Source organism: Salmo salar, chromosome ssa06 (assembly GCF_905237065.1).
Source record: "Salmo salar chromosome ssa06, Ssal_v3.1, whole genome shotgun sequence".
Classification (NCBI taxonomy): domain Eukaryota; kingdom Metazoa; phylum Chordata; class Actinopteri; order Salmoniformes; family Salmonidae; genus Salmo; species Salmo salar.
In genome coordinates, this window is record NC_059447.1 from 45,774,835 (window position 1) to 45,795,109 (window position 20,275).

Here is a 20,275-nt window from a genome sequence, read left to right on the forward strand (position 1 = left end):
CCATTTGAAAGATAAACGTCTCCTGAATCCAACCACGTTGTCCGATTTCAAAAAGGCTTTACAGCGAAAGCAAAACATTACATTATGTTAGGATACCACCACAGCAAAAAAACAACAACATAGCCATTTTCCTAGCAAGGACAGCCATTTTCCTAGCAAGGACAGCCATTTTCCAAGCAAGGGTAGCCGTTCAAAAGCACAAAACCAGCTAAAATTATGCACTAACCTTTGACGATCTTCATCAGATGACACTCCTAGGACATTATGTTAGACAATACATGCATTTTTTGTTCCATCAAGTTCATATTTATATAAAAAAAAACATTTTACATTGGCGCGTGACGTTCAGAAAATGTGTTCATCCCAAAATTTCCGGTGAATGTGCACCATAATTTACAGAAATACTCATCATAAACGTTGACAAAATATATAACAATTAATTAAAGAAGTATAGATTAACTATTCCTTTATGCAACCGCGTTGTCAGATTTCAAAATAACTTTACGGAGAAAGCACATTGTTCAATATTCTGACTACTGAGCCCCAAGCTATTCAGTTAGCCGTCCAGCCACGGCATCCACAAAACGCTGAAATATGTTAAAAATATTATCTTACCTTTGCTGATCTTCGGCTGAATGCACTCGGAAGGTCTCCCACTTCCACAAGAAATGTTCATTTGTTCGATAAAGTCCATAATTTATGTAGAAATAAATCCGTTTTGATGGCGCGTCCAGATCACCATTCCAAAATGCATCTATCCACCGTCGACGAAAAGTTATAAAGTTCCCTCAGCGTTTCTAGAAACATGTCAAACCATGTTCACAATCAATCTTTAGGGTGTTTTTAACATAGAATTTCGATAATATTCCAACTGGACAATAGCAGATTCATTACAGAACAAAAATAAAAATGACTAGCCCTGCGTGAGTGCGCACGAGGTAAGTCAATGACCCCAGCCCGACCACTTACTGTTCCGGGTATTATTCAATCAAATTGCACTGTAGAAGCCTCAAACAAGGTTCTAATGACTGTTGACATCTAGTGGAAGCCTTAGGAAGTGCAATATGACATCACAGACACTAGTTTAGACAGAACATCATTTGAAATGACTACAACCATGTGAGTTCAAACTTCCTGGTTGGATTTTTCTCAGGTTTTTGCCTGCCATATGAGTTCTGTTATACTCACAGACATCATTCAAACAGTTTTAGAAACTTCAGTGTTTTCTATCCAAATCTACTAATAATATGCATATCCTACCTTCTGAGTCTGAGTAGGAGGCAGTTTAATTTGGGTACGTTTTTCATTCGGCCGTGAAAATACTGCCCCCTATAGTGAAGAGGTTAAGTTTGAGGAGTTTACAGACTAGAGTAGCATCTGAGACTAAATCTTACTTGCTTCAACTTTCTGCAGAGGGCAACACAAAAACCACCCAGAAAGCCAAGATAAAGACCTAATCAATCTCTTTAAAAATGTTGATTTCATTAAACTGCAATGGGACACTGGTTTAAGGTTAGACACGGCAGGGACAGGTGCGTAGTACCTCGGCCCCTTTGAGTCCCTGAAAACGGATGCATGAATAAGGCATTACAGGGGGCAGGCCATCCTTGCCTGGAGATGCCGTTGCCAAGTTTGTGTTTTTGGTCTGTCTGCCCTAGATCTGTCTCCTCAAATGTGTCTCCAATAACCCGTTTGATGCACCCCAATGGCTCTTGTAGTCTCAAACTCTCCAATTCCAATATACGGTTCAGCGTCTTGAGCTGAAAACCTCGACATCAGTGCTGTTGTTACCTTGCATGACATGGATGACGTGAATGCAGTAGTATGTGACAAAGTAGAATGTTATTGTCGTCGGTGTGTCCATTGACTTATAATGGTGGCATGGTTCTCCAGGTTGGTGTATGACCGTGAGCATGCAGTCCCAGTGGGCAAAATTTGGGACGGTAAATCCAAATGACGTCATATTCTGATTCTAAAAATGTCTGATTACAACCAGTTAAAATCATCTTGTTCATGACTCTATCAAGATGTCTGGGGAAAGAGGTCATATATTAGTTATCTGGTCAGATAATCAGTTAAAGCCATCTTTTAGCTAAAAAAAAGACGTCTACAGACATTATTATAATCAGAATACAACCTGACCATGACGTCACAAAAGACAGAATGACGTTGACCTGTACAACCAGTTTTGCCCGCTGGGCTCAACCTGAATCCTGTCAATTGTGATATTAACCTCCAACTCATTGTCCCCTCCGCCACCACCCATCAACCTCTGTCAGTCAATACTGTCTGTACTATATAATCTACAAATCAAGACAAGCATGGCATTAGGAAAACCACTGTATAACTATGATGTATTTGTTTATATAGGCCATAACTAGTGACCTCTGTAATGCATTACTGGTGCTGTCTAAGTAGATATGTAAGATTCAACTCTTACAGCAGAAATGATGAGGCCAGTTTGTTTATAGTGGTACCGGTAAGTGGCTAGTGATTGGGCTGCACTAAGCTGCACTGAGTTGGATGTGGCTGCAGCGTTGCAGTCCTGCTGTAGTCGTGTCTGTCTGCTTGGAGAAACAGGGCTGGGCTTCTGTTCTGTGTAGATAGTAATGTGATGAAAGCCTGGCTCACTATGCAGCAATAACACCACCATGTGTCTGTACTGTGTAAATACATGTTCAAACTGCATACCAGCAAATAGCTGCACATTTGGATGTGTATATGTTTGTGTGTATGTAGACTAGCGGGGTATGGCTGAAAATAAAATCTGCAATATTAATTAAAAAATATAGGCATATTGTTTATTTTCTCATTTTATTCAAGAGAGTAAACCCATTTCACTTAGGTTGCTTTGGGGATTTGATTTTGTCTAGACTTGTTTTAAATCATGGATGGGGTGATTTTATGAGAGCTCTGGTTATTTGAATTTCATATTCATGAATTATTTGGCAATTTACTTCGATAAACATTGGATCAGATTATAACATTGTTGTTTTCATGAATGCCATTCCTTTTGTGATTACCTTCATCCTCCTGATCATCAGGTATCTTGTCTCGCTTCTCAGGAAGAAATACGTGGGGGAATTTGTAGTAGAGAATATTCCTGTGAAAAATCAAATGAAAAAAAAAGGTCAAGGCCTGGTAATCCAATCACCTAATCAAATATGTATCCTTACTTACAAGACGTGGGTTAAACTGGGTTAGAAAACAGCATTGATTCTTCATAGTTTCTAGAGATGTAATGAAACATCTCTGCAATGTACCCAAGAGGGCCTTTGCATCCAAATTTGAGACCAAGTTGTCTCATTTAGATTCAAATTTCATCAATATGGCGGGATTTTTGATAAAGCTGACTGAATTCCCTGAAATATTCTAGCTATCTTTTCATTTTTAAGGAATTTCTCATGTGCAATCGAATAACTCCTCTTTCCCTTTTCCAACCAACATCTATTAAGGACAATGCTAGAAGCAAGTCTATTCAGGAAGCCATTCATGGCGGTGTCCTTGTCCTTGCATGTGACTGATGCTGACTCATTCTAGATTGTCTCTCTGTATTCTGCCTCCTCGCATCGCCCAACAATGACCACTCCTCTGGTCTGATTCTATCAGTGGTCTGATGATCTCCTTTGTTGTTTCTCCCCATTGCCATATCCAGGTTCAAATTACTCACAAAAAGATTGACCTAAGCAACGTACAGTCAAAGTGTGGATCGAAGGCCAACATTCACCACAAACCAGGTAACTTACGTACAAAATAAAACCTTAGTGACTGAAATGAAAAAACATGCAACAGAGATGGTCTATACTCAGCCATATCAACAAATATATATAAAATAATAGTTTTATGTGCTCCTGATGAATGTGAAATACAGGAAAATGTGTTGAAAATACCCTTTGTAGTGGTAAAGATTAACAATGGTCTTCGTTAGGTGGAGGCAATGTGGAGATAAAATCTGAGAAGTTGGACTTCAAGGTTCAGTCTAAGATTGGATCAATGGACAACGTTGGTCATGTGGCTGGAGGTGGCGGACGGAAGGTAAACAAACATACAGACTCACTATCTCTAATGTCCGAATTGACACACATTTCTTTCAAAACAGTACTTTCATGTTTTCAATCTTTAAAAAAAAACAACTGTACAAACCTATTACAATCAATTACTCATTTCTATTCTGAAATACTGAATTATTCTGCCAAATTCTGGAGTCTGCACTCTCTCTGTCTTCAAATCTCGGAAATCTGAACTAAATGATCAAACTCCTCTCGCTTGGCAAACTCTTCCTTAGCAAACTGAGCATGCCGTGAAACTTGCTTGTAAAACATTTCTAAAATGTCATGCAAAAGAGCGATTAACGCAGGGTCACATTGATTACTAAGTAGGCCTATGTCTCTGCATTGCCAATATGCATATGCCTAAGTTTGTCATTTACTTGTCATGTACTTACAAAAAGTGTATTTACAAACACATAATTTTTATATCAATATTTAATATAAAGCCTAACAATAGATCATAAATATATTTTATTGCAAATACAGACTTCCCTCAAGGTAACTGATCCCTGTTAAAAACTCAACCTCACATAGTACCTGAAGGCCAATTTTAAAGTCAATACAGTAAAAAACTAAGGCAGTATTTTCCCTAATCTTGGTACCCAGAACCAAATGAGATGCTCAATATTTTAATTGTTAAGCCTATAACAAGAGATTATATTTTCCCAACTCTGGCGACCCATTCTCCTGCTCTCCTTCCTCTTTTTGCCCAGCGTGTTTGGGTGGCCGCACCTCTTCTCATTTAGCCTGTGGACCAGTCTCTTTAGCTAATCCACTCCATGTCATGTGCCAAAGAGAGTGGCCTTTCTACCATCTTCAAATATGATCATTCTATCATTAATGAGCTCGAGAACGGAGGATTTGATCCTGATTCGTTCACCCTTAGAGCTATCCTCCAATCACAACTATTGTGCAAATATTTGAACTTTTTTTCTCCACAGAACACGTGAGTAGGGTCTACCTGCAGATTGCGTACTACATGCCACGCCCACTACATGCTGCGCCCACAACACCCCACTTACTACATGCCACGCCCACTGCCATTAAAGGCTGCTAGCTAGCTAGGAGACCGGCAGTTGAGAGGAATGTGCTTGTTTGAAATGGAAAGGCGTCGGGGTAGCTATTGATGAAGAAGAACATCAAGACAAAGCAGCTGCTTTACAAGTGGGATGCACTGTTGAGCACTACATCCCGAGGGGTTTGTGCTGATTGTACGGCGATTATGACAGCCGGTTAAATGGCGTCCCTTGACAAGGCAAGAACAAGATGTATGTCAGGAGAAGTCCAGTATTATCAGAAGGAGATACTTGGAATACAGAGGAGGAATGGAGGGGAAAAAGAGAGGCAGAGGAGGTCTAAGAGAGAGAGGGAGGAAGAGGGGGACCTTGAGTCGTTTACAAATGGCGGGAAAAAAGGAGATGGTTGGTTAAAGAAGAAAGTTAGAAAGTGTAAGCAGAGTGAGTTGAAGACCGGATGAGAAATGGAAGTGTATGAGGGCGAAGTATCAGAGGTGGTAGGTGTGGTGAGGTTCTCAGAGCCCGAGGCTTTCACCGAGGGTCAGGATAAAGATGAGTCTGTGACAGTAGGAGTGAAGTTTTTGGATAAAGTGGACCCTTGCCTTTTGGCTTATCCATTTGAGGTTTCAGGGTGGGTGAAAACAGAGTTGGGTGCTGTGGAATTGGGGACAGTAACCAGAAATGGTCTGGTAATAATTGTGTTTCTTCTGGTCAGAGGGAGCAGGCGCTCCATTTTTAACTAATGGGGGAAAGAGATGTGAATTGTTTTGCTCTCACAAAAAGGGCGCCATTGAAAGGAGTGATTTCCCGGTGTTTGTGATGCTCGTCGTTTGGTGCGACTCAGATGGGGGGGCGTGTGGAGAAACAGAAGAGTCATTGTCTGTTCTTTTTGAGTTTTGATGTTGAGTCTTTGCCCGACAAAGTGATGTTAGGATATATAAAAGTTATCCTGTACAAGCTTTTGTGCTGACTACATTACGTTGTTACAGGTGTCAAGCTTATGGGCAGCAGTGTGTAGGAGGAAGGTTCCTAGGTGTGAAAAGTGTGCAGACGGGCATGAGACAAAGGAATGTGTAGCATTGGGGAAAGTAGTGGAATGTGAAGGGGTGCCCATGGGGCTGGGGATCAGAAATGTCCCATGTGAGAGAGGAAGGTTGAGGTTTCCAGGGTTAGAGTAGTGCAGAATTTGTAATTTGCTGAGGCAGTGAAAAAAGTAGAGGAAGATGGGTCATGGGGAGGGATCCTGAGAGGAGTGGTGAGTAGTAGATCTGTACAAGTACAGAGGAATAAACCAACAAGTGATATGTTTCAGTAAGATTGGATTTTTGGGATGGAACGTAAGTTGCAGAAAATTGAGGTTGTGGTGGCAGCTGCAGAGAGGCATTTGGGTGTGCAAGACTTGACATCAGAAGAGTTACAGGATGTGTTAAGTGGTGATGTCCCATCCTTTCAGGCTGTTGGCCTGAAGTAGGACTAAATAGATTTAAATAGTGGAGTATGGTATTTATAATTTTTTTGTGATTGTTGTGTTAGATGGTAGGGTATTTGTTGTAATTTTTGTATTATTATTATTATTTATTTTTTTTAATTTTGAGAGAAGAAAACAATTCTGCTGAGTATAAGGGAGTTATACCCCAGTCTAATAGGTGGCGGTAATGGAACATTTATTGGATGCCAACCAGCAGTTATTTTAACATTATGGTGAGGATAATCACTACCCGGTAGTGCTTGGCAAGCGGGGGAGAATGACACTGTACCGGTGTTCTAGTCAGCTAGCTAGCTAATTCCCTCGCCATATCATTAACAGAACTGGAGGAAAGCAGTGCTCGGCAGGCGGGGTCGAAGGACACTGTGTACCGGCCCCCTTCTTAGGTGGGGTTTTTCGGCGGTTGGCATCCAACGTTGGTGCATTACCGCCACCTACTGTGCTGGAGTGTGTGCCAGAGACAGCGTTAGCAGCCGCAACGGCAGTGGGCGTGGCATGTAGTAACCGCAGTCTGCAGATAGACATTATTGGAACACGTTGGTATCCGGTTGCTGAGCAACCGTTTGTTTGTCCAGACGAAACTAGTCAGTCAAAAGTTGCTAGCTCATGTCTAAATTCTCAAACTAAATACTGCAATTCCAACCACCAAATAGATTTTAAGCCTCAAAATACAACAACTTGCCTTGCTAACAGCTAAATATTTGTTTTTGATTTTGTTATTAAATTATATTTTTGAGGATCCCCGTGTTCTCATGGTTAATATTCTTATTTCCAACAACTAATGAGCATCTCCGCCGTAAATCTAGCGCATATTTGAATGTTGAGATTGCCGAAAGGCCAGTCTCTTTGGCAATGACGAAGAGTGTCAAGGAGTGGAATGTTAGCTAAAGAGACTGATACTCAGACTACCTCTCTCTCTCTCTGATTCCAAATTGGCACTGCAGACCAATCTCTTGCTCAGCTCATTCAACTACAATTTCACTTTTTCTTTTTCGTTTTTAAACAACTTGCATGTATTTCGTTTTTATTTTCTCTTTTTTTGTACAGACTCTTTCTTTCTATACACACACACACACACATACACACAGTTGAAGTCGGAAGTTTACTTACACCTTAGCCAAATATATTTAAACTCAGTTTTTCACAATTCCTGACATTTAATCCTAGTAAGAATTCCCTGTCTTAGGCCAGTTAGGATCACCACTTTATTTTAAGAATGTGAAATGTCAGGAAAATAGCAGAGTGATTTATTTCAGCTTTTATTTCTTTCATCACATTCCCAGTGGGTCAGAAGTTTACATACACTCAATTAGTATTTGGTAGCATTGCCTTTAAATTGTTTAACTTGGGTCAAACCTTCTGGGTAGCCTTCCACAAACTTCCCACAATAAGTTGGGTGAATTTTGGCCCATTCCTCCTGACAGAGCTGGTGTAACTGAGTCAGGTTTGTAAGGTCTCCTTGCTTGCACACGCTTTTTCAGTTCTGCCCACGAATGTTCCGTAGGATTGAGGTCATAACCTAACCATAGGACATAACCTGAAAGGCCGCTCAGCAAGGAAGAAGCCACTGCTCCAAAACCGCCATAAAAAAAGCCAGACTACGATTTGCAACTGCACATGGGGACAAAGATGTTGTGGGGGTGCTTCACTGCAGGAGGGACTGGTGCACTTCACAAAATAGATGGCATCATGAGGCAGGAAAATTATGTAGTTATATTGAAGCAACATCTCAAGACATCAGACAGGAAGTTAAAGCTTGGTCACAAATGGGTCTTCCAAATGGACAATGACCCCAAGCATACTTCCAAAGTTGTGGCAAAATTGCTTAAGGACAACACAGAGAAGGTATTGGATTGGCCATCACAAAGTCCTGACCTCAATCCTATAGAACATTTGTGGGCGGAACTGAAAAAGCGTGTGCGAGCAAGGAGGCCTACAAACCTGACTCAGTTACACCAGTCTGTCAGGAGGAAAGGGCCAAAATTCACCCAACTTATTGTGGGAAGCTTGTGGAAGGCTACCCGAAACGTTTGACAAAAGTTAAACAATTTAAAGGCAATGCTACCAAATACTAATTGAGTGTATGTAAACTTCTGACCCACTTGGAATGTGATAAAAGCTGAAATGAATCATTCTCTCTACTATTATTCTGACATTTCACATTCTTAAAACAAAGTGGTGATCCTAACTGACCTAAAACAGGGAATTTCTACTAGGATTAAATGTCAGGAATTGTGAAAACTGAGTTTAAATGTATTTGGCTAAGGTAAGTAAACTTCCGAGTTCAACATTACATACATACATTTAATTTAGATTTATTTTGTTTTATTCGTTTGTTACGTTTCATTTATTTTGTTTAATCCCAACGCATGTTTTCCATTCAAACTGGATTATGGTATCCATCAATAGAGAGAGAAGGAGAAGGAAGCTGAGGGGGTTTCTGGAGGAGACACCTCCCTAAATGGGGAAGGTCCTAACCCCAGCCCTACTGGCCTCTCCACTGAGCCCCCTCAATCGCCCCGTTCTGAACACAGCCCAATCGAGGGGGCGTCCTGGTAAAGCTAGAAGTCTCCAGTAAGTACACAACGTCTTACTTCAGACCAAAGTCGCCAAAATTGTCCAATCAATTGGATGGATGCAGCCACAACATAGATACTCATCCTTGAAATGAAGGCCTAAATTCCCCCATTAAAAACATGCACTCACCCACACATGCAGGCACCAGCGCAGCCAAACACACCCACCCACACAACATGTCCATAGGACTCCACACACTGTCAAGAGGGAGATTTGTATATATTTAACCACAAGAGGGCGTTAACAAAGTCAAGAGCCTTTCAAACAACAGCATCACTGGTCCTGTGTTCAGTGATATGCACATCCTCTGTTCGACATACTACATTATGATGTCATCACATAGAAAGTACAATACTGGATTTTCTCTGATTTGACTTACACTCATCCCAAATGGAGATTAAGCCTAGTCCTTGACTAGAATACATTTTTAATGGAAATTCTCCATTTAGAATACATTTTATTCCATGACTAAGCTTCATTAACGGGAAACTTGGCCCTGAAGGTTTACACACATACAATTCATGAATTATGCATAATTACACATGGACGATTTCGCTCATCACTCAAGGTGCCCATGCTTGCCATTCACGCCTAATGTATCACTCCTGCAGATTGAAAGCCACAAATTGAGTTTCCGTGAGACGGCGAAGGCCCGCACCGACCACGGAGCGGAGATTGTCCCCGTGGAGATCATCACAGGCGGCTCACCCGCCCATCTTCTCAGCAACGTGTCGTCCCCCGGAAGCCAGAACATGACAGAGACGCCGCCGCTGTCCATGCTAGCCGACCAGGTCTCCGCCTCCCTCGCCAAGCAAGGCCTGTGATTCGACCACGTCCCTCCATGAAAAAAAGCATTGTAGGTTACCAAGGGAACCAAGCGCGTCATAAAAAAAGAGAAACGAAGAGAAAAAAGAAACACCTCACTCAGTCTCTCCCTTCTTCCTTGAAATTCAAATTCGCTCGCAGGATTTGCCGACCGGGGATATCAGTCAGGGCGAAGTAATGAACAGCTGTTTAAGGTCTTGATAGTTAGGTAGACACAGGTAATGAAAACATATACGTGAAAGAAAAGCAACATTATTCTATACCAATAAACTCGTAGCCAGGCCTTCTTATGAAGACATTTACCCTACTTTCCATTTAACAGTGCTATTAATTGGGCTGCTCAATTTGAACGCAAATGCTCGCATGAAAATATTGCGCATTGCCATGACTGTGGATGTTGGAATATGCTAATTTAGGCCTTAAAATGTGAAGTAGCCAAAGACTCAACTCTTTTTTTTCTCAACTAGAAAAGGTCAGCTAAATTAAAATGACACTGTACTATACCATTCAAACGATGTCAAGTGCCAAAAAGACCACTGCCCTTTCGTGCTTAAATCACTCCGATATTCCCCAGTTGAGAAATCCGCGAAGATTTATTTACGGCATTCTGAAATTCGAACGTAGTCGTAAACAGTTGCTCTGATGTAATGAATAGCGTGTAAGGAAGGCAAAATGACTCTGCCTTTGAGATGATTAAAATGGACATTGTTTGTGAAATTATAAAATAAACAATTTATGAAAAAACACCCAAAGTATTTGACTTAGAGTTAAAGCCCATGTCCCGTTCAAAACATTTCAAGATCCCATTGCTGAGCAATTGAAAGCAATGAAGTAACCCATGAATTATGATTTAATGGAGTAATTGGGCTACATGGTGCATACAACGTCAATCAATTGGATAAGATTGCTAATTTGAAGTTAAGAGTTTTTTGTGTGTATGGTATAGTCTATGTGCCGGTATGGTGGTGGTATATCATCAATCCTATGTTTGAGAAATGTATAAATGTCTATTGGGAATATATGGATTGATTCCTTATCATAAACATAGCTCGAATTTGCCACAGAGTTAGAAAGTGCTTACCAATGGCTTATAAATTCACTGCTCATATCAAGTCAACGTTTCAGAATAGTTAACGGTACAACCATAACAATTACGGAACATTCATAACAAATTGTGATAATAGTATTTAATGATTGCATAAGAAATTCTTGCCTGGCTACCCAAACTTCTTGCTCCTACCAAACGTCACACCCATGGACATTAGTTTCTTCTCAGCAGTGAGTCTGGATTTGAGTAACTCCCCTCCGATTTCTAGAATGAAAATCCATTCTAGACCATCTGATTGGTCCAGAGCCAGAACACACCTGGGTATAGGGTCGTTTTGAAAATTCGTCATTGGCTTTGATACTCTGATTGGTTAGAGATGACCCAATCGCTGATGACTTTTTGTACAACACCCCTCATTTTGTCACCACAAATGACTTGAATGATGGCTGTCTCCGACTGAAGTATGTAGGAACGATAGAGCAGAGGAAGAATTCAGTTTGGGTGGTCAGGCAATACAAATGCCACTGCATACCCACAACACACATGCCTAGACAATAGTGTTGATTTTCCCTGCATGAAATTCTAAAGCCTGACATAGGTTGCGCTCCAAATCTCTACCCTACTCCCGAAGTGTGCACTTGCACACTCCCTCTCTCTTGTCAAAGATGATCAAATGATCATCCCCTACCTACCCACAGCGCACTACTTACGTAGCGAATTTTAACTAAAGTAAATATTTCTTCGCAATGATCGAGCACCATTTTTTTTAGTAGATCAAAACTTATGTTGCGTACTTTCTTTCCTACTAGTAGCCCTATTTTGTGGATGTAAGACATATTAAACTGATATTTACGAATGCTTGTAGATGCACCTGCTGACACCCCCTGTTATTATTTTTTTTACTCCCTACCCTCACGATGCATTCTTGTTTTTGCAAGGTAGTTTTTACACACTGAAGTTCTCAAGTTGGCCATTACATACATGTGTGGCAATGATAACTGTCTGGCTTTCCTCCTCATTCATCATGGTCAACATGAACAATTTGTACTGTGCTGAACATATATAAAGTGTGTTAAGCAGATTATATTAATTGTTACGATTGAACAAATCTATTCAAGGTAAGACATGCTTGCATATTAGCCCAAAAATACTAAAATCAAATACTTCATAAACAGGTGTAGACTAACAGTGAAATGCTTACTTATGAGCACTTCCCAACAATGCAGAGAAAAATAATAATGAGTAACGATAACTTGGCTATATACACAGGGTACCTGTACCGAGTCGGATGTGCAGGGGTACAAGGAAATTGAGGTATATTTGTACATATAGGTAGGGATACTAAGACTGATATTCACGTTAGTCCACATATCCTTTTAGACTGTTTTAGAGTATTGTAGGAAAGGTACCATAAAACAACCCTATGCACTTTGTGTGTGGTGAATGATGTTACGCAAAAGTGTAAGGCTTTTTTTCCCCCCAAATGAGTCTTTTATTTCGAAGCTGAAATGTCATATCACTCTTCTAGTTTTTCCAAGTAACCACATACAGTAAGTGAATCACTATTCTGAAAGGACAGCATAACCTCAAGTTTATAATTCATTAAACGTTTTTTTTTAATTGACTGACATTTTAAGCAAACTGATAATTGTACTGTAGTTAAATATGTCGTGACAAGAGGGGGAGAAAGTTGGTGCAAAGGGTGTTGTAGGCCTAGGACTTAATGTCATTTAACTTAAGGGAAAGAAAAGAACGTGGAAAAGACAGGGTAATTTGGGGCTTTTCAGTGTAGTAAATTACTTTTCGCCTATTAAATGATAACTTGTATCTAGCTTCTCTCCATGATCCCATATCCCGTTTTTGTTTCTCCTTCTCTGCTGAGTTTGCAGTTTTATCTTGACAGTCGTGATTGTCCTTGTGATGTGCATTTTATTAATATTTGGTTTACACTGATAACTTGTTGCTGTAAACGTGGATTAGGAAATAAAGTCAGTATTGGAAAAGCAATGTTAAAGGTTTCTTCTTTCCGTTACATTTGTGAAGACACTAAGGAGTGGTGTTTCAAAGAATGACAGGGGTATTTCCTGTCACACTTACCTTGTTTGTGAAATATGCGAGGACTTTCCACATGTAGAATTTACAAGATCATAGGGAACACAAGGACACAGTTGATACAATATAATTCACTTTTATTTTGAGAAGCACAAACGCTGCCTGCCCGTCGGATTCGTCAATCATACACCTTTTTTTTTTGCCTCTGCATAAAGAAAAGTGTTCAATATTTTGTACTTGTCGTGTCTTCTCCCTATACAATCAGGACAGCTACAGCCTGAACGTCAAACAGTTATTTACAAAATATACTTTTTGTACAAACTATTACATGCTAAAGGATATACCAGACTCACCCACCCCCATACACCACGTTGGAAAGTATGAAAATAGCCCAGACAATACAATATCTGTTTAACGCTAGTCAAACCTTCTTGTACATCGAAACAGTTTCTGGTGGGTCCTCTGAACCCCACTCGCAGACAAACCATAGTTGATCATGATTCATGACGGGGGGGACTTCTGTGAGGAGAAAGAAGTGATAGGGACAGGCATCGATGGTCCCTAGAAATTGAGTCAGGTTTGTCTTTTGGTCTGTCTGGACCGACCAAGGGGACAGACTCCTATGGGAGAATGATTCAAAGGATTCACCAGTGAAGACCTCACGTTACCTCCTCGCAATGACAGACAGCAGAATCAAGGAAGCCGGTGAAGACAAAAATAAAGGCTCAACTGAACAGTCATCTGAAGGATTTTCCCCCCACACATTCTTATTTTTTTCTTAGACATGATTACAAACTAGCAGTAATTGGAACAAGAGCAGGGCATTGGTTGGGGCTAACATGTGGTTTTAACTGCTGGGGCAGAGCATGAATCAGACTTAAAGTGACCAAGTAGAAACGGCCAGGTGGCAGGGAGGGTTGGTGAGATGGCCATGGTCAAAGTGACTCCACAACTGATAATTCCCTACATAGCCTCCTGTGTGTGTGATGGCCACAGCCTTTGACTTAAAGTAACTCAAACATAAAAAGCCTTTTTAGATGGAGAGATTAGTCTAGAGGTGTTCTGTACAATGCTCCACTTAATCTGCTGGGAGGGACACAGCAGGGGGTGCTGGGAACTAGGGCAGCTGACTGGGCAGATCTGGGCCGTGTTCAGTATGCACCAAACGGAATATAACGGGCAGGGACTACCTGGTCTTGTGCACTTTTAACCATTACACAACATTTTCCATTTGTCTGCTCTAATGAACAACCCAAACTTGTAGTTTTGTTTTGCATTGTTACATGAATAGCATTTGACATTTGAACTCCCAATAAGACTCAGAGCTTGAGTGATTTTAATCCAATTGTGGAACTGCATTGACAATCCAACAGGTACATTGACATGATCTGCCTTGTGCAATTCCAAAAACAGTGACACAGGAACGAGATGAATTAGGTACGTTTACATATTTTTCCCCAATTTGTCTCATGTTCTCTTTTACTATACCAAGTGACATGCAAATTGCATAGCAATTATGCATTACAAGCTGGAAACATTGCATCGGATGTGAACTACGCCAACCCGTGTCAATAGCTAGGGTACAGAAATTTAAAATAGAGCAAATAATGAAGGTCCTTGATTCAAGATAAAGCCAAAATACTACATTCAAAAACATAGGAGCTTTCTTTGTAATTGGAACCTGACTGCACGCTTTAGTGATTTCTTGCACATTCTCCAAACCAATCAGAAAAGCGTGAAATAACCTCACGCACACAAAGAAAATGAAGACAGAAATCCAATATGCACACAGTTGAACACTCATATCAACTCCCTCCATTTCTATAGGATCATTCCTATGTAGGAAAGGTGATGCGTTTTTTTCTGTCGTTATATTAGTTAACATATCCCACATGATTATTTGGTTTGTTTGATTTATTCAAACTAGTGTATGTGTAATATCATATTGAGGGTGGTGTTACTTGCTGTGCTAAAATGATTTTATACACCGCCCACAACCACTTGTTCCATCAGTCTATGTGACGGGGTTGAAAGGAAATATCTTATTAAACCTATATGTATAAAACAACTACACCAATGCAGACAAACAGATGAACGAAAAGCACAGACAGACATCAAAGAAAATGTCAAGCTCAGATTACTACAACAGCTCTGTGAAACAAGTGCTTAAAGGAACATTTCAGGTTCACGCCAATTCTCTGGGGAGGGACAAATATTATTAGGTTGATTCAAGGGGACACAACATAACAAGCTATGACAACAAGGCATTGCTGTTTTTTGTTTTACTCACTCCATTTTAAACTGACATGGGGTGTGGAAAAGAAAGCTACAAAGGTACACACTCTGCCTGAGTGGCTGCTTAGCCCTCAGCCCATTGGCCCAGAAACAGGAAGCAACTCTATGCCCTGCTCATCACAAATTCAGCTTTCAGTTTAATTTCTCTCCTTTTTTCATTCACTTTTATATATATATTTATTCATTTCAGTGACCAAGAAAAGAACAAAACGGATTTCTGACGGGGGTTCTCTGTCTATGTTCACTAAAAACTGTGAAAGAATTTGACTGATGTTTGAATATCAAACAACAGGAGTCCATTATTCCATTGTTGATGTAGTTCTTGTTTTGAGTCTTGTGAAAGAAAAAAGTGTTGAGTCCTTTATGCAGTGAGAGCCTTCGTTCATCGGTGGGAGGGTCTGGTGAGAGTGGTGGTGAGGGTGGTGGAGGAGGGGGCTTTCTGCTTACTGCTGTCGTCAGGGGGAAGGAGCGGCGAGGGGGGACCCCCGGTGTCGGACTCAGACCTGGACGAGCCCGTCTTGCAACCGGAGATGTGGCGCATGGTTCTATAGGGGCGCTCCTCGGCGTTCCCTGGCTGCTCCTCGGGCTCCGGCGGCGGGTCGCTCTCCAGGGGGAAGCTCCTCCGGTCCCACGGGTGTACTGGGATGGGAACCTGGAGCGGGAGAGAGGAAACTCCTGTCAGAGACTGGACAAGAACCACACCCCTTAACACAGGGCTATCACCCACTTATCACAAAGATGAATCGGTCTGTCTGTGTACATTTATCCCCCAAAGGCCTGGTGTCTTCTCATATATCCTCTACAATCTGCCACAGTATTCACAAAGACGGCATACACACTGATTAAACAGCTGAAGTGTGTGAACATGTGTATAGTACGGAAGTGTATGTGCTCTGGGGAGCCTACCAGTTCTTCGTAGGTGCCGTCAGGTGTGGAGCAGCGCGTGTCTTCATTGGAGAGCAGGCGGTGGGAGTCCCTGGAGCCTATAGGGGTGTAGGAGTACCCTCCCACTGTGTAACACCCTGGGGTGTAAGGGTAGGATAGCAGGTCGGGGCTGGCCGGGGAGCAGGGGGAGGCGGCACTGCCGTAGTCCTGCATGGCGTGGAAGTGGGCTGTGTCTGGGGAGGAGGGCTGCGGCGTGGAGGGGTTGGTGCTGCTCAGTAGGGGAGTAGTGCGACCGTCCAACCGTCCACTGACATACGAACTGGAGGGGGGGGGAGAGGGGAGTTAACTTGACATGGAGTACAGAAATTAAGTCTTCAGCTAGACTTCAATTGAACAGAAAGGAGAATAGCCTTAAGTAGAGAAACCTATCATCTAGATTCTAGAAGGTCAAATAAGGGCTGATTATATTTTTCCTGTTTCACCTAATGTACAAGTGGGTAACCTGTATGAGTGTAGGAATTGGAAATTCATTTTTTTTATGCATATCCCAACTCCCCGAGACACCCTAGGAGAGTGGGGTCAAGGCCAGGGATCACGGCGACGCTGGAGCAATTAGGGTTAAGTGCCTTGCTCAAGGGCACATCGGCAGATGTTTCACCTAATCCGCTCGGGGATCTGAGAACCAGCGACCTGGCCCAGCACTCTTAACAGCTAGGCTATTTGCCAAGGTGTTCCCTGTGCTGCACTGCAGTATAACGTGCGGGATCAGGCTATTTTAGGGAGAAACGACAGTGCAAAAATGTCAAGTTTCTGAGATAAGAGAATCACAATCAATATGCAGCTCAGAATCTCATCTCTGCTCCAGATCACACCAAAAAGACTGATTCCTGGATGAATAAACAAATTAGAAAAACCTCCACATACACTACTTCTTGGGGAGTGGGTGGATTAGGGTAGACCGTGGGGGGGTGTTTTGGTGTGTGTTACTGACCGGCTGCCTCTCCTCTTGGCGATGGCACTGGCCGTCCAGCTCCAGCGGGAACGCTCCTGGTCCTCGCAGGGCTGGTGCAGCTGGGAGAACGCAGTGTCTGTCAGGTCCTCGATCTGGGAGGGAAGAAGGGAGAGAGATCAACACTCCAAGTTAGTGCTGTAACACTTGATGAATGCAGCTTGCGGTCAAACGTTGGTTTGGTTATTACCATCAAATGAATTGCATCAGAGCTATACGTTGAAAAGGGAGCAGTTATTTGGGGGTTGGTGGCAGCTCTACCTAGATGTTTGACATCTTTGGACAACACTGTGCAGCTGAATCATACTTCTGGTCTGCATCGGTAAACTACACCAATTGAGATTCTGAAAAGGTCATACCAAGAGAAAATCCTTTTTACCTCCTCAATGTCAGCCTCCTCAGCGATTGGCTTAGCACAAATGTCAACCTCTTTCCAACTGCAAAATGGAAGCCAGATAATTAATACATCAGTAATTCACCACCCGTGTGTGTGTGTGTGTGTGTGTGTGTGTGTGTGTATTTAAGTGAGAGTACAGCTGATGTGCGTAGCTCTGGGCAGTCTCTCTTAAGCACAGATTTAGGATCAGCTTATAGACCCCTAAATCATATCCTAACAATTGCTATTTGCTCTTCTGGACATATCTAGGATCAGCATTACAGTCCCATATCCTAACCGTTATAATCTATTAGATGGGGGAAATACCCAAACTATCTCTGGATCTGTGCTTAGTTTCCTGACTCTAGGCAACTTCCTCATGCCGAGGTAGGCATGGCGGCCATTTTGTGTCTTGCGTACCTGGGGGTGAGGATCTCTTTGTACTGCAGTTTCTCCACGCGGGTGGTGGCAGCCACAGACATGGGGATGACGATGTTGTTGATGTCAAAGGAGCTCTCTCCCCTCCTCCTGCGGATGGGCTGATGCTGTACGGGGTAGAAGGGGAGCAAGAAGGGGAGTAGGGTCAGTCACCATCAATCCAACTTCTAAAATACTTCACCATTATTGTTTCAATCAATCACACAGTACACACATGCGCACACGGGTGTAAGGCCAGATGTGTGTGTATCGTACCGGGGTGCTGTTGTCCCTCAGGCTGCTGTTGAAGGAGGTGAAGGGCATGGAGCAGGTCTCTGAGGAGGCTGACAGCTGTCGGAGCAGGGAGCTGTGGGTGGGGAGCCCAGCAGATAGAGACTGGCACAGACTGCCCCCATCCAGGTACAGCTTAGGGGTGTCTGAGGAGAGAGAGTATGGGGGAAGAGAGAGCGAGAGTAGAGAAAATCATATTAAATACACTGGAATCCTCCAGACTGATTGATATACATCCATCTCTCAAGTATTCGAGCCTTAAAAATTCAGTAACTGACACTGGATAAAATGGATACTGAATAAAGATGAACCTTATAAAAAGTTTAAGTGATATGGAAAGGGTCAAATGTAGAGTGAAAAACGGTGGAAGCGGTGTGACAATTACCCTTCAGAACTAGTTTGAGCTGCTCAAGCTATGAGACAGGTGCTGAGGGAGGGAGAGGGAAAGATAAAGAGGCAGAAAGAAAGAGAGAGGAAAATAAATAGACTGTAGGCAACTTACTGTCCATACTGTCCAGTGACAGTGAGTGTTCTCGGGGTCTCTTGCGTGCGTTGCTCTTGTCGTAGGGCCCGTGCCCCTGCTCCCCTCGGTAGTGGGGGCGGCCCTCCAGCTTGGTGGACCCCAGCAGGCTGTCCAGGTGCTGCCTGTGTAGCTTCTCTGAACGCACCTTGTGATGGGACAGGCCTGGGGAGTGGGTAGGGCAACATGGGGGGGTTAGGCAGTGTGTATATTTTTGCGCGCACACACACACAGGGATATATTGTCTATTATATGAATATATTTTCTACAACCAGTCAATATATATATATATATATATATATATATATATATATATATATATATATATATATATATATATATATATATATATATATATATATATATATATATATGATTTTGTCCAACAGTGTTAATTGACTGTAAAACAAATCCTCAGAAAGTAGACCCCACCACGACACTAAAGCGGTCATATTTTCGTCAAGGTCTGTGGGTCTGCGTGAGAGTAAAAATGCGAACAAAACTGGCTTAGAAATGTACATTTTAACATTGTGCTGCAGAACTCTGGAGAGCACTGAGCATCAATTATGTAACGTCGTAATGAAATTATTATCAGTGTATCACGCTCCACCCATCTGTGCTCTCTGAATAGGGCCCATGCATTCTAAGCAGAAAACTACCTAAGCTTCTTTATCAATCACACTGAGAGGAAAGCGCTTTGTCATTTAGACAGCTGAGTCACTGTATTTACCAGGAAATGCTGGGCCACACACTCACACCTGAATACTACAGAGTACCAAACAAAAGAAACGCTTGTTATGTAGGACTGTGAAATTTCAGGCTGGTGGGGCCTCGTGCTTTTCGCGTTGTTACACAAGTAAATAAACCGCCAATACTGATCAGATCTATAAGAGCTTGCAAAACTAAGAGATCCTTCCTAAACGTCACCTTACAGTGTACATTTGGGTCTGTTGCGTTACACAACATTTAAGGTGTAGAAAATGAACATGCTTAGGGACAAATGGCTATACGAGCGTTCCCTACTGGGAGGCAATACCCCGGTGCTTGGCTGAAAGTCTAAGGCTTTTAGAGGTGATGAGCCTTTATCGAGGGAGTTGGTCATTTTGTGTTTGTCTTTGGAGGTGAACAGGCTTTACTTACGGACTGTGGAGAGGAGGGAGTTGGTCATCTTGTGTTTGTCTTTGGAGGTGAAGGAGGCGGAGGGGTCGTGAGGGCGTCCCACGGAGAGCTTGTGTTTCAGGGAGAGCTTCTTCAGGGGTTTCATCTTCTCCAGGGGCCGGCTGTTCCAGTGGGACTTTAGGACGCGCTGCAAGTGCAGACTCATCGTCACGTCTGCATACACACACGGGGGGGTTAGCAACAGATAATAACTTTGTTTTTTTATCATCTTTATAAGCTCTCTAAAACTATGCTGTTTATGACTTACGCT

General features: G+C 42.2%; 2 protein-coding genes across 15 annotated transcripts in view; one reads left to right on the forward strand and one right to left on the reverse strand.

Annotated features, from left to right (window-relative positions):
* Positions 1-13,008, forward strand: part of LOC106607459 (microtubule-associated protein tau) — a 46,784-nt gene extending 33,776 nt beyond the window's left edge. For 9 of the 11 annotated variants that reach the window (XM_014204424.2, XM_014204431.2, XM_014204432.2 and 6 more), the window contains 3 exons: positions 3,656-3,737; positions 3,929-4,035; positions 9,740-13,008. In XM_014204424.2, coding sequence (XP_014059899.2) covers positions 3,656-3,737; positions 3,929-4,035; positions 9,740-9,952 — 402 coding nt within the window. In that variant the 3' untranslated portion in view covers positions 9,953-13,008. Of the gene's footprint in view, positions 1-3,655; positions 3,738-3,928; positions 4,036-8,960; positions 9,126-9,739 lie in introns of all 11 variants that reach the window. The other 2 variants (XM_014204429.2, XM_045720638.1) reach the window with 1 other exon arrangement.
* A 165-nt stretch (positions 13,009-13,173) lies between these two features.
* The window catches only part of LOC106607458 (KAT8 regulatory NSL complex subunit 1), an 85,664-nt gene continuing 78,562 nt past the window's right edge, over positions 13,174-20,275 (reverse strand). For all 4 annotated transcript variants that reach the window (XM_014204420.2, XM_014204421.2, XM_045720640.1 and 1 more), the window contains 8 exons: positions 19,987-20,178; positions 18,829-19,011; positions 18,312-18,472; positions 18,039-18,163; positions 17,622-17,679; positions 17,225-17,337; positions 16,255-16,552; positions 13,174-16,000 (listed from right to left, as the gene is read on the reverse strand). In XM_014204420.2, the coding sequence (XP_014059895.1) occupies positions 15,731-16,000; positions 16,255-16,552; positions 17,225-17,337; positions 17,622-17,679; positions 18,039-18,163; positions 18,312-18,472; positions 18,829-19,011; positions 19,987-20,178 (1,400 nt within the window). In that variant the 3' untranslated portion in view covers positions 13,174-15,730. The remainder of the gene's footprint in view (positions 16,001-16,254; positions 16,553-17,224; positions 17,338-17,621; positions 17,680-18,038; positions 18,164-18,311; positions 18,473-18,828; positions 19,012-19,986; positions 20,179-20,275) is intronic.